This window comes from Calliopsis andreniformis, chromosome 8 (assembly GCF_051401765.1).
Source record: "Calliopsis andreniformis isolate RMS-2024a chromosome 8, iyCalAndr_principal, whole genome shotgun sequence".
Classification (NCBI taxonomy): domain Eukaryota; kingdom Metazoa; phylum Arthropoda; class Insecta; order Hymenoptera; family Andrenidae; genus Calliopsis; species Calliopsis andreniformis.
The window spans coordinates 11285468-11297963 of record NC_135069.1 but is presented as its reverse complement, the minus strand read 5'-3'; the positions used below and the strand labels follow the sequence as shown (position 1 = coordinate 11297963).

The window sequence follows — 12496 nt, the reverse complement described above, 5'->3', positions numbered from 1 at the left end:
ATGCCGTCGTTAAAAAAATTTTGTGTGGAATTTGATCGACCTAGTGTCACATACGCTCCTGGTGAAACCGTGACTGGTGACATTATTGTAGAGATCAGTAAAGCCAAGAACATAAGAGGTGAGTCTCGATTTCTGATAAAGAAATGTTGATGGCTGAAGGACCAGAATGAGTTTGAGCTTTCGGTGCCCTAGTATTTTAAATTTTAAGTGCAGCTGCGTTTCATGTATAAAGCTAACAGCTTTTACTAAAGTTTATTTAAAAAGCTAGAAAATGTAACAAAAGTTGTGTTACTTTTTTCGTAGATAATAATATAAAGAATTGTAGGATACCCCATATCTACGGTTTGGTAAGATGAACCTCTAAAAGGAAACAATATTTATATATATTTTTTTTTAAGAATACAATTTTATATTTATTATAATTCTTCTTACTTTATTTTTTGTCTACAATAGCTACAATGATTTTCGAATTTCATAGAACATCTATGTACCTATCTATCGTTTTGAAGCAATTTTCTTCGAATTAATGTAGTTTTGGGAATATCAAAAATGATTGTAGCTAAGTTAATACCCATTTTTTCATTTTTAATAGCACCTATTACAGCTTCAATTGTCTTTCTGTTCATTTGTCTCTTACTGAGGTATTTGTCTGTTTATATTCCGTTGGCACACTGAAAAAGTCAATACATGCATGTGTATAGTGGTCCTAATGCCTTCTTGTTTGGTCCAACTATCCCATTTTTAGCTCATTCGAGACATTATGTACATACACACCGTGTGTTTAATATAATATAGGAAACAAAATTTGATATAGATCATATGCAAAAAGATTATTAAAATATGTGTCCCTTTTCACCCTTCACAAAGATAAAGTTTTAAGCAAGAAATTTTCACACTCAACCACAATTATAAAAAGGAAGTTCATCACGTGTTATGTAAATATGATGCAATTAAATATATTCTTACTTATAAGTAAATTTTATAAAAATGTAAATCAAAAATTGTGGCACCTGTTGGATATTTTAAAAATTATTCATCTCTCTTACTGGGTCCTTCTGTCACGACACTATCATATACCTACATGTCATGTAAAATTTGATCTATGAACTTTTACTTATTCAGAATACAACCTTTTGTTTAAATATATATTGAAATACACGGAAATGATTAAGATCTATCGAATTTCCACAAGACACATAACTCAGCATACTAAGAATCATCGATTAATTTATTAATAAACTAACTGATACTCTCTAGAATTATACGTATCTGCCAAGGGAAAAGCTCACGTGGAATGGAGCGAATCACGGTCATACTATGATGCACAACAAAACCTTGTAACTGAGACAGCTGTGTACAGTGATACCGAAGATTATTTCAACTTCAAATTCACTATACTAGGTGCCAGAGACTGTGAGTAGAAAGACTGCGTTCCTCTTTTCTTGCTCTTTATATTAATTTACATAATTGTTCATAAAACATGGAAAATTGATATTGGAAGCTTTTCCAGCTAATGTACAAGTCGAGATTCCTCCGGGTTATCATCGCTATCCATTTGTATTCAAACTGCCCTGCAGCATACCTAACAGTTTCCAACACCCTATTGGATATGTAAGGTACACGGTAAAGGGTGTGATAGATCGAACATGGAGATTCGATCGCAAGTGTTCGGCTATCTTCACTGTTCTCTCAGTCTTGGATTTGAATTCGTGCCAAGAAAGATGTGTAAGAAGTTCTCCTTTATTTCGTATGTACAGTCAGCGAAATTTCCATAGATCCACTAAGACATTTACATGGTTTTAATTGTTATCGACTGAATATTTCAATATTACCGATGGGAATAATTAGATGTTTAACTGTTTCGTTGATTTCAATTGCTTTCTTCATCAGTATTTTTGGTTGTTGCGTTTTATTGTGATTGTCACCGTGATATCTGTCGTAATATTACAAACTTGAGCGAAATTACCATAGATCCAGCTCGTTTCCTTTCATTTTTAACGGTGTAAGTATTGTGTATGGTATGAAAAATACACATTATTAGGAAGCAATTATTAAATAGAACATGTTGTTTGTATAAAGTAAATAAAGTATAAAATTAAGTGGAACTATAGAAATTTCGCATATATTTTTACCAAAATATCATATTTCTGAATAATTGCTCAACTATAGAAAGATATGTACTTTAAAGTTATTCAGTTGTCTTTATAATCAATGTAATGTTACATCTGTAATTGAAACATGTTTAGTTTTTAAAAAATATTCAATATTACGAAAAAATATTACGTGGACCTATGGAAATTTCGCTGACTGTACTAACCCTGGCAGTCTTCGATTAAATGCAACAAGACCAAGTTAAATTAAAATATTGTAGTATTCGAAATGTAAAATGCTATCGTATTAAATCCATTTCACATTCATACACGCTTTATATTGACACAATAGCATTTTACATTTCAAAAACTACGATATTTTTATTTAACTTCGTATTGTTGCGTTTGGTTGAAAACTCATTGTCAGGGTTGTACTATTCAGAGATGAGATGTTGGCTCACTAGCTACAAGTTGAAACAGCCGAGGGAAAAGGGGAATCGTCCACTTGCATGACAGTGACGTCACGACTTAAGACGTACAGATTTATTCGTTAAATGCACGCAACTCGGGACTGGTTACGAGATAGTTGCCAGGGATACGAAATTTGAGCTTCATTCAGCGTTTGTGGATATAAGGAACGACAGTGAGTGAAAGACGAAAAGGGAGTGAGAACCCAGGAGTCCCTCCAAGCGCTCTCGATTGAATCTTTCTTTACTAAATGAAGCTTCTCCCAGCTCAAAATCTTCTAACATAAGGATGAAAAGGGTATCCCCGTAAACCCATGTTTACAATTTACAATTACAGACATTTGCTTAATTTTGTCGGTAATATCGTCGCCTATACGCTTTTGACGCTGCAGCCTGTGCTTGCGTCAAATGCACACATCGTGAAGACAATGACAAAACACATTTAGTAGGTAATATGTATGTTGAAAACTGTCGTGTGCGTTTGGACGCACACAAAATTATATCAATACGCCTTAAGCCTTATCTCTAATGTTTTAGTGATGCAAGTGAACGATTCCCTTCCGCTGGTCGTTTGAGTTTACAGGTGGTGAGGCAACATTTCATCTCTGAACAGTACACCGTTTCATGTAATTGTCAGACTTGAACGAGGTACCATACTTTCATATAGTTAGGAGTTGACGATGAGGTCACAAGGAACTTTTGTTGCTTTTGGTGCATCGACTTAGGCTCGTTGAATATGCGTATCAGAGTTCCAACCCTGGGATACGTCCCAGGACAAAGAGTAAGCGCAATGATAGACTATGAAAATTCTTCAAGCAGTGTTCAAGTGACGAAGATCGAACTGAAATTAGAACAGGTGAGTGAAATATCTTTAAAAGATTTTACTGTGGCAAAGATACTGTTGCAGGGCACAACAGGAACGACAATTCTTTTGTTTCTTCTTCCTTTTACTTTGCAGGTGCTAAACTTTCACACGTTAATGAAAACAAAGACTGCCTGTCGCACTGTAGCATGCTCCAAAATGAATGTGCCCTTCGCTACTAATGCACAGATCGTTCCTGAGTTGCTATTACCATCACTGCCACCATCCCATCTGCCATTTTGCCTTATTATTGACATAAGCTACAAATTAAATATCATCGTTCATGTTTCGGGAACGTAAGCAGCCAATTATTATTTCGTAATCGGAACTATAATAGAGCTGTTAAAAATTATAAATATTGTATTTTCGAATAGCAGCAGAAAGTCTAAGCTTTTTAAATTCTTTAACTTTAAAGTCTGACTTTAATGATGAAATTATCCTCACTCTGTTTGCAATTAATAATTTTGTATGCCTTCTAATTAGGCACTTTGCAGTGAAGAAAATATATTTTCCGATCATTGGAACGATACCATTGAATTCCTCATCGTCTGCACCTCTGCTGAACGAATTAAAGGACGTACCCAAATCTGAAGAAATCGTTGAAAAATCTTCAGAAGTGCATATTCCATTGTTAATGCCAATATCACCAAATGCACCTAATCCAGCTGGTAATCAGTCTTCATGAAGTGACATACTTGTTATACCTGAGACTGATTTCACTGGCTCAAATCGAACCGAAATGTCGATTATCAACAACGCAGACTAAAACTTTATTATACTTAACTTTATATAGATTTTAGTTAAAACATAGATCATTGCAGCTTTTTTAAAAGATGTTCTCATGTTATACGTTCCGATAAGAGCAGATAAAAAAAGTCTTCGAAAATAAAGGTTTTAGTCTATATAGAATTTATAAAATATAAAAATAAAAATCTTTCTGGAAGAGTAGCACATGTTTTGTTCATGAGTATTAAAAAAGTTCTTAATTAGTGTACCAAAACTAAATACTCTTCTGTTAGTAGTAGGTCTAAGTGTAAAAGATAGTAGTTATGATATTATCTACCATGCTGGGAAACACAAATTAAATAGTTTAACATTATAAAAACTTTATTTCTGTTAAGTCAATACTAATTAAACAATATATTTTAATGAGTTTTGACAAATATTACCTTACGTTAAGTCCAGTGGTGTAGCTATAGGAAGGTACATAGCTGTGTGCAGTGCGCAAGAGCTCAAGGCCAGTACTGGGCCTACTGGTCCACGTATTCAACATTAGACATTTTATTGTTAGTCTTAGATTATTACATCTTTTGGATATTTTCTATTATTTGTCTACTATTTTTTATTAAATTCTGAAAATCACATTTTAGATAACAAATAACTTTTTATTCCATTTTTAATACATCTTTAAACTGTTTGAGAAATATATAAAACAATTGTATACAACATCTATATGAAAAACAATTACCAAAAAATTATATTGCAATGCCATTTTGGATACCAATATGCCACGTATAAAATGACAGTTTAGGTAGAATAAGAATAGATATATGTAAGAATTCGTATATGCTATGTCCAGATGTGTTTTTATATTCTCAAATAGCATTTTCACATTCGTACTATAACTATTTTTCAAATAAGAAATAAAGGTATGTTATTTACTTTTAATAATTTTGTAGTGTTATCAATAATCGTTTGAAAGTTTCAAAAGATCAATTTTGTCAGTTTGAGAAGCGTGTCCTACTCTTTGCCTGAAACAAGGCGAGAGCGCGGTACATGAATGAGTGTGTATGAGTCAGGGTGAAAAGGAGGGAGCTCGAGTATATCGCAGTTATCAGATAAAAGATCGAGGCGAAGCATCTGTACGTAAGTGGAATTGAAGGATTAAAATACGTATACACATTGAACAGAACTCCTTTTAATTTTAACACAATTTTTGGGAAACTTCTAGAAAGGCTATACTTTCTCATAAATTTCAATGATTCTTAAATTTGTTGCATAAATTAACATTTTGGAGAACTTTCTTCTGTACATGTATACGTTTTTGGCCTTAGTTTTCGAGATATATTGAAATTGAGGTAATTTCTTCAAACGTCCATTTCTTTAAACTTTTTAGTATAGTGTGTAGTGAACCAGTTACTTCGTTAAATAAATTATAACAGCGAATCGAAGGCAGTTTTCAAGAAATACATAAGGGGAAAATCAAGGGATCTTTGAACGTGTGCGTGCTCTACAAAAGTGCCGAAGTGTGTCTCAAAATCAGTGGCAGTCACTTCTCTGTAAAGAGAAGTAGACAATACTTTAAAGTCGACAATGTCTCATAACTATGAAATTAATAATATATGGACCCATGTTTATTAAGACTTTATCTGTTTTGATGAGTAAGGGCTGATTTACATTATTCATCTAGCTCGTGTGACGAAAGGCTAATTTCTGTGGTGTATCGATGCAGTACGAATATTAGCAGGTGATCATATAGTGGTCACCATCCAAATCCCATTCAAAAAAAAATTTGACGAAGTTAGATTGTTGTCACACAGTGGAGTATTGGGCCTGAAAAACTGCTCAAAATACAATTTTTCAAGTCTTGTGTAAAATATAAAATTTTCGCTGTTTGGGCTAATGGAAAGTATGAACAGCATTGTATCAGTATTATTTTTTTAATTTACGTACTCACGAAGCATTGTTCTGCATTGATAAATAAAAACTTTTGTAGTACTAATTTTTCTCTTCATTCGTTTCTGAAATATCGCTCGGTTATTAGTATCATTTACATGTGATGAAGATATTATGTTCATTTTTTCTTTACAGACACCTTTTAAGTAGGTATACATCATACTTTCCAGTAACTTTCACTTTCTTATTATTTATCTGTTTGCAATTATTCAAGTTTGAAGATCACCTATTGTTTAGTGTGATATTTCTCATTTATAGAATCTTTATGAAAGTTTTGATCAGCTTTTCTGGACAAATACTCCTCTGCGCACTGGCTAAACGAATAGTATGAAGAGGCTCTAACACGCCCTCAAAGTTTGGCACCAATTTTTAAGGACACTCTGTATATTATTTCTTCGTTACGTGGATTCGAATAATTCGTGGAATGCCCAAAATGAGTCAAAGTTACGGCTAGGAGTGTCACCTTGACAATATACATCAAAGTCAAGGTCATTCAAGCTGACTCTGATTCTTGAATTTAACAACCAGTGGATATATTTTCGAGATATCGTGAAAACTTCTGTTAGAAATTTATTGAAATTGTGTTCTAACTCTTGAGCGCTTATTACTGTTACGTATGGAGAATATTTTCCGTCTATTCTCCCAAATATTCAAGTCTCTGCCTGTTAAGAGAAAACGCCCTAGCACTCTCGTTTTTTTCGTTATCTTAATGTAAGCGCGACCCTGAGCAGCTGGGTAGCAACCACGACGCTGTACCAACCGTGAGAAATTTCCTTATATGGAAATTTCTAACGAACCCCCACTCATTTTTCGGCCTATATAAACTCAGAGATTTTAGCCCTAACGGGTTCAGAACAGTACCGTCACGTTGATAGTCAAGTTCGTCAGAGTTGGTTGCTATCCAGTTAGATCGGGCTAAAGTTCCCTTTCGAGTCTACAGTTAACCTCATAAAATCCGCTAGTCGGCATAAATTCTATCTGGCAATTCCTACAACCACTCTGTAAGTCCCCGCATCGCCAGTGCGTTAACACCGTGCATTAAAATCATACACTTTACGCGACAACACTACACTGTACACTTGTACGTAAAGACTGATTTAGAATATATTCAAGTATTCATTGTAATTTTGCGTAGATTGCTTACAAACCTATAACTACCTTAAGCGATCCCATTCGAAGTTGACAGATCCACCACGATACAGCTTAACCGCTCAAGTTGTATCAATTAATAATTAAAAAGTTACGAGGCTCACTAACATCTCCTGCGGCTCTCTGATCTTACATCAGTTTCGTCCGCTTACCCTTACTTCCAAAGAAACTGTATTCAACCTAGTTCGTCCATGAAAGCTAACCTATCCTGTAGCTAACTGATTTTGACATCAGTTTCGTCTACTTCCTACAGCCACCTGATACCAGGTTCGTCTGTACATTATCCAACTTCCTTACAGCACCCTGATTTCGCATCAGGCTCGTCTGTTCGAATTCGCCAACCTCCTTAACAGCACCTCAATTTAATTTGAGTTCGTCTGTAAAACTGATCCTAGTGACTCCCTGATTTCGCATCAGGTACGTTCACAAACTCACTCTCCTGCGGCTCACTGATCACCGATCAGTTTCGTCCGCAAGCACACCTATCCTCAGAGGCTACCTGATTTTACATCAGGTCCGTCCTCGTCTACAATAATCCTAACGGCTCACTGATCTCGCATCAGTTTCGTCCGTGTACCAACCAACACATCAACCACTATATTCTTTGGAATTATACCTATCTTCGACGGTCTCTCGCGCTGCTCGCCTCCCGTCTCGTAACATTACAATGATTATAAGCTGACAATGAATTCGTCAAATCAGGCGCAAGAATTCCACCGATGTTGCTAGTAGCGATGCTCGAGCCAGAAGGAAGGGCCCTACGCGTGGGGTCCCTTTCCGCGCGCAGTTTCGGCTACGTTGCCGAGGTGCGTTGTCTCCCTGGGTTTTTCCCTGGGTTTTCCCCCGGGGTTGCCGCTTGCCCTCGCAGGGTGCATTTCCGCCTCGGTGGTTGCTTCCGGGGAGTGCCACTCAGGTCGTTTAGGCGGCAATTTTGAAAATTTCTTACACTTCCGCTACTACTACACTGAATTTCGTCTTCACGTATACATGCATGACAATCTATGCAGGTCAGCGCAGGTCGACGCTTGGCTGTCTTTCCAAGAACAGTGTGGCGCGACAGCAGTTGACAAAGTTGCGTATAAGTTGTGTATTCGTTAAAAACGTACCTTAGAAAGACAACTACATTTTACAGCTATTGAAGAGCTAGATCTGAATTAGGTCTGGGTTAGTGGTAACTGTGCAGATTAGGGTACGATTCGAAAGAGTTTCTACTTTTTAAAATAATTTAAGTTCTTTCAACTATACTTCGTTCACTGGGAGAACGCAGTTGTCGGTTGACGAGTTTTCGTACCCTTTGCGCAGTTCACGCCTACGCTCATTAGTTATTGGCTTTGTCACTCCCGAGCACATCCCTACCCATGAACCCCTTGTTGGGCCCTTGGAGGTCCTACCATTTCTAAAGAAAGTCACTTCTTCAAGTATTAGCGCATAAACGGTGTGAAAGAAATTTTGAGCAAGCAAACGATATTCTTTTAGATTTTAGTTTTCTCCGAAAGTATTAATGCGGCTCTGTTAACAAATAAAAATCTTCTTAAATATCGTCTCTGTCGACCGAAAACGTACTGGTACTAGTCAGAATTCTTACTGCGTTGCAATACCATAAACGACCCTAGATTTCCCGTGTCATAAACTACCTGGTCGCATCGAACATTTTGTAGGAAATCCAGGAAACAGTTCTACCGTTGCTGTTTCTTTATAATCAAATAAGCTGTGGATTCTTATACATTGATATCTCAATAAATATTGTTTCTTAATAGATAGAAACATTTGTTTCATTTGGACACTAGGTATACAGAGTAGAAAGAAGCAAGGCGTGTCCTTTTAGGCTCTTGAATAGTTGGAACGAAGTAGTAAACAGGAAAAGATACTTCAAACATATTCTACAGCGCTTTGGGTTATCTTCCCTCAAGTGCTCTGTCAAGTGCCGACACACCTTCCATTACAAATTTCCAAGAAGTGGTATTTATACTGTGCAATCGGTATTTATATTGTGTCTCATTATTTATTGATAACTCTCTCAATATCAGTCCGAAATATCACTCCGATAATGTTTTTGCAGCTGTATGCTGCAGTGGACAGCACGAATTACGCTCGTAAGAAGAGACAAATTGGCAAATCCATGTCTGGCAACGTTTTCTACGATTTATTTTTGTCTTGTGTGGAACTTTCTTCCTAATCAGATAAATTCGCGTGTGGAGTGATTCGATAAAAAGCATTGGACAGTTCATGCACGATGCCATCGTTAACAAAGTTTTGTGTAGAGTTTGATCGACTTGATGTCACATACGTTCCTGGTGAAACCGTAACTGGGAATATTGTTGTAGAAATTAGCGAAGCCATGAAGATAAGAGGTGAGTTTCGACTTTCAACAGGGAAAAATCGATGGCTGAAGGATCAGAAAGATTCAAGTTTTCGTTGCCCTAGTATTTTAGATTTTAAATGCAACTGTGTTTCATTTCTGATGCTAACAGCTTTCACTAAAAATTTAAGAGGCTAGAGAATGTGATCAATACAGGTAAATTAAAACATGGAACAAAATATTCTTCTTATTTGTACTCAAGGAAGATCCAGTGTTACTTGGTGTTACTTGATGCATTACATAGGGTAATTTCAGTAAAGATAGATCATTTTTTTTAAAAGTAACATTATGTGTACAAATAATTAAACAAATGTAAAAGCTTTTGCATTTTGTATAGTACATTTAATGAACTTATAATAATAATGCTCAGCTTAACAAAAATTGTGCTACCTTCTTCGTAGATGAAAATATAAAAAATTGTAACATTGGTACAATTATTTCATGTATAACTTTTACGAGAAAATAGTATTTATGTATTCTTTTTTAACAAAAATAAATTTTTATATATATTATAATAGTACATACTGTTGTGAGTATCGGGTACATGGGCATTGCCTGCTGTGCTCGCAACGATGAATGAGAAGACGCTCGAGAAAGACGTCTTCGAGATTGATAAGAAAAGAGTCTTTGGTTACTTTGTAAATAAATCAGTTAAGTTGAGCAGTGTTAACATTTATTATATGTAAGGGTGTAAATAAGAAATTTTCACACTTAACTAAAATTAACAAAGGAAACTAATCACGTGTTATGTACATGTGATACAATCAGATATAGGCATTCCTACTTATAAGTGTACCCTATAGAATTAGTGTAAATTAAAAATTGACACCTGTTGGATAGTTCAAAAGTTATGTATGCGGTCCATCTCTCTCTCGAAATTATCCTAACATATCATGTAAACTTTAATTCATGAATTTTTACTTATTCAAAATACAAATTTTCTTTTAATTGAAATACATGAAAATGATTAAGCTTTATCGAGTCTTCACCAGGCACATAGCTCATCATACTAAGAATCATCGATTAATTTATCCATAACCCGATTAATATGTACTCTTTAGAATTGTACATATTTGCCAGTGGAAAAGCTCACGTGGGATGGAGTGAAACGCGGTCACACTACAATATTAATGGACAGTTTGAAACGGAAACTGTATACTATAGTGATAACGAGCATTATTTCAACTTTAAGTTCAGCTTACTAGGTGCTAAAAACTGTGAGTAGGAAGACTCTATTTTTCTTGTCATTCTTTTTCATTATATTAATTGACATAATTGTACTTGAAATCCGGCAAACTAAGATTAGAAGCAATTTCAGCGAATACACAGATAGAGATTCCTCCGGGTCATCATCGGTATCCATTTACATTCACTCTTCCCCGTGACATACCCAACAGCTTCCAACACTATTATGGCTATGTGACGTACACGGTGATGGGAGTGATAAATAGGCCTTCGAAATTCGATCAGAAGTGTGAAACTGCGTTTATCGTTCGCTCGGGCTTGGATTTGAACAAAGAAGAATGTGTAAGAAGTCTTCCCTTATTTCTCATACATGCATCGTTTTGTTGAAGACTTGAACGAGATGTCATATCTTACAATAGTTAGGAGTTGACGAAGAGATTACAAACAATTTTTGCTGCCTCTGCTTCATCAGCTTAGGCTCGTTAAACATGCGTATCAGAATTCCAACCCTGGGATACACCTCAGGACAAAGAGTAAGCGCAACGATAGACTATGTAAATTCTTCAAGCAGTGTTCGAGTGACGAAGATCGAAATGATCTTGGAACAGGTGAGTAAAATATTTTTAAACGGATTCATTGTAACAAAGACATTATTGCAAGGTATAATAGGAACGATAATTCTTTTGTTTCTTCTTACTTTTACGTTGCAGATGTTAAGCTTCCAGGTCGAGTCTTTCAACTCGAGTGTAAGGACTGACCGCAACACTGTAGCCTCCTCCAAAATGAATGTGCCTGTTGCTACTAAAGCACAGATCATTTCTGAGCTACTGTTACCGTCAATAATACCGTCCTATTTGCCATTTTGCAGGTTTATTAACGTAGTATACGAATTAAATATCATCGTTCACGTTTCGGGAATGTAAGCAACCTATTACTAATCGAGCTGGGAGTCTATAATCGAAAGTACAATTGAGGGTACGTATTTACTGTAGGGAAGGCTGGGAAGATGAACTAACGCAGAACTAAACCGATCCGAAGATATTCGAGTAGAGATTTTTTCATTCTTAATAATTAATAACTTCTTAAGCAATAACAAACGACGGCTAAAACCTTTCGGTAGTTACTCATCAGAGTGTCTTTGACAAAATTTGTTAAGGTGAACGTCATTCGAGCAGCCTCCCCTAATGTAAATATTTATCAAGCCATGTTGTTAAAAATGATAAATATCGTATTTTCGATTAACCGTAGAAAGTCCAAGCTCTTTTAATTTTTTAATCTTAAAATTTGACTTTAAGGGTACGGTCGCTCTTACTCTGCTTACTATTAATAATCTTGTATGTCTTCTAATTAGGCACTTTGCAGTGAGGAAAACATATCTCCCAATAATTGGAACGGTACCATTGAATTGCTCAGCATCTGCACCTCTGCTGGACGAGTTAAAGGAGGTACCCAAATCTGGAGAAGTCGTTGAAAAATCTTCAGAAGTGCGTATTCCATTGCTAATGCCGATACTACCAAATGTACTTAATCAAGCCGATGATCGGCCTTCGTGTAGTGATATTCACGGTGCACCTAAGTCTGATTTCACTTGCTCAAATCAAACTGAAACGTTGACTATCGACAATGGAGACAAAAACAGTTATGGAACTTTTTCGTAGATTCTATTTAAAACATGAACCATTGTAACTTTTTTTAAAAAAGGTCCTTA

The 12496-nt window shown here is 35.7% G+C and overlaps 2 protein-coding genes across 2 annotated transcripts; both read left to right on the top strand.

Moving 5' to 3' along the window:
* LOC143182088 (arrestin domain-containing protein 17-like) lies at positions 1-4202 on the top strand. Its single transcript, XM_076382829.1, has 6 exons — positions 1-118; positions 1258-1413; positions 1502-1725; positions 3225-3413; positions 3516-3715; positions 3903-4202. The coding sequence occupies exons 1-6, from the start codon at positions 1-3 to the stop codon at positions 4102-4104; spliced, it is 1089 nt and encodes a 362-aa protein (XP_076238944.1). The 3' UTR covers positions 4105-4202.
* Positions 4203-9477: 5275 nt separating this feature from the next.
* LOC143182087 (arrestin domain-containing protein 17-like) lies at positions 9478-12446 on the top strand. Its single transcript, XM_076382828.1, has 5 exons — positions 9478-9595; positions 10922-11130; positions 11208-11396; positions 11499-11707; positions 12140-12446. The coding sequence occupies exons 1-5, from the start codon at positions 9478-9480 to the stop codon at positions 12444-12446; spliced, it is 1032 nt and encodes a 343-aa protein (XP_076238943.1).
* Positions 12447-12496: the final 50 nt, after the last annotated feature.

What these genes read in the sequence shown, in the direction of transcription:
- LOC143182087 (XM_076382828.1), top strand. Translation starts at nt 9,478, where the DNA reads ATGCCATCGTTAACAAAGTTTTGTGTAGAGTTTGATCGACTTGATGTC. An exon ending in ATTTGAACAAAGAAGAATGT is followed by an intron (nt 11,131 to 11,207) that starts GTAAGAAGTCTT and finishes ATCTTACAATAG; the next exon opens with TTAGGAGTTGACGAAGAGAT. An exon ending in TCGAAATGATCTTGGAACAG is followed by an intron (nt 11,397 to 11,498) that starts GTGAGTAAAATA and finishes TTTACGTTGCAG; the next exon opens with ATGTTAAGCTTCCAGGTCGA.
- LOC143182088 (XM_076382829.1), top strand. Translation starts at nt 1, where the DNA reads ATGCCGTCGTTAAAAAAATTTTGTGTGGAATTTGATCGACCTAGTGTC. An exon ending in TAAAGCCAAGAACATAAGAG is followed by an intron (nt 119 to 1,257) that starts GTGAGTCTCGAT and finishes GATACTCTCTAG; the next exon opens with AATTATACGTATCTGCCAAG. An exon ending in TCGAACTGAAATTAGAACAG is followed by an intron (nt 3,414 to 3,515) that starts GTGAGTGAAATA and finishes TTTACTTTGCAG; the next exon opens with GTGCTAAACTTTCACACGTT.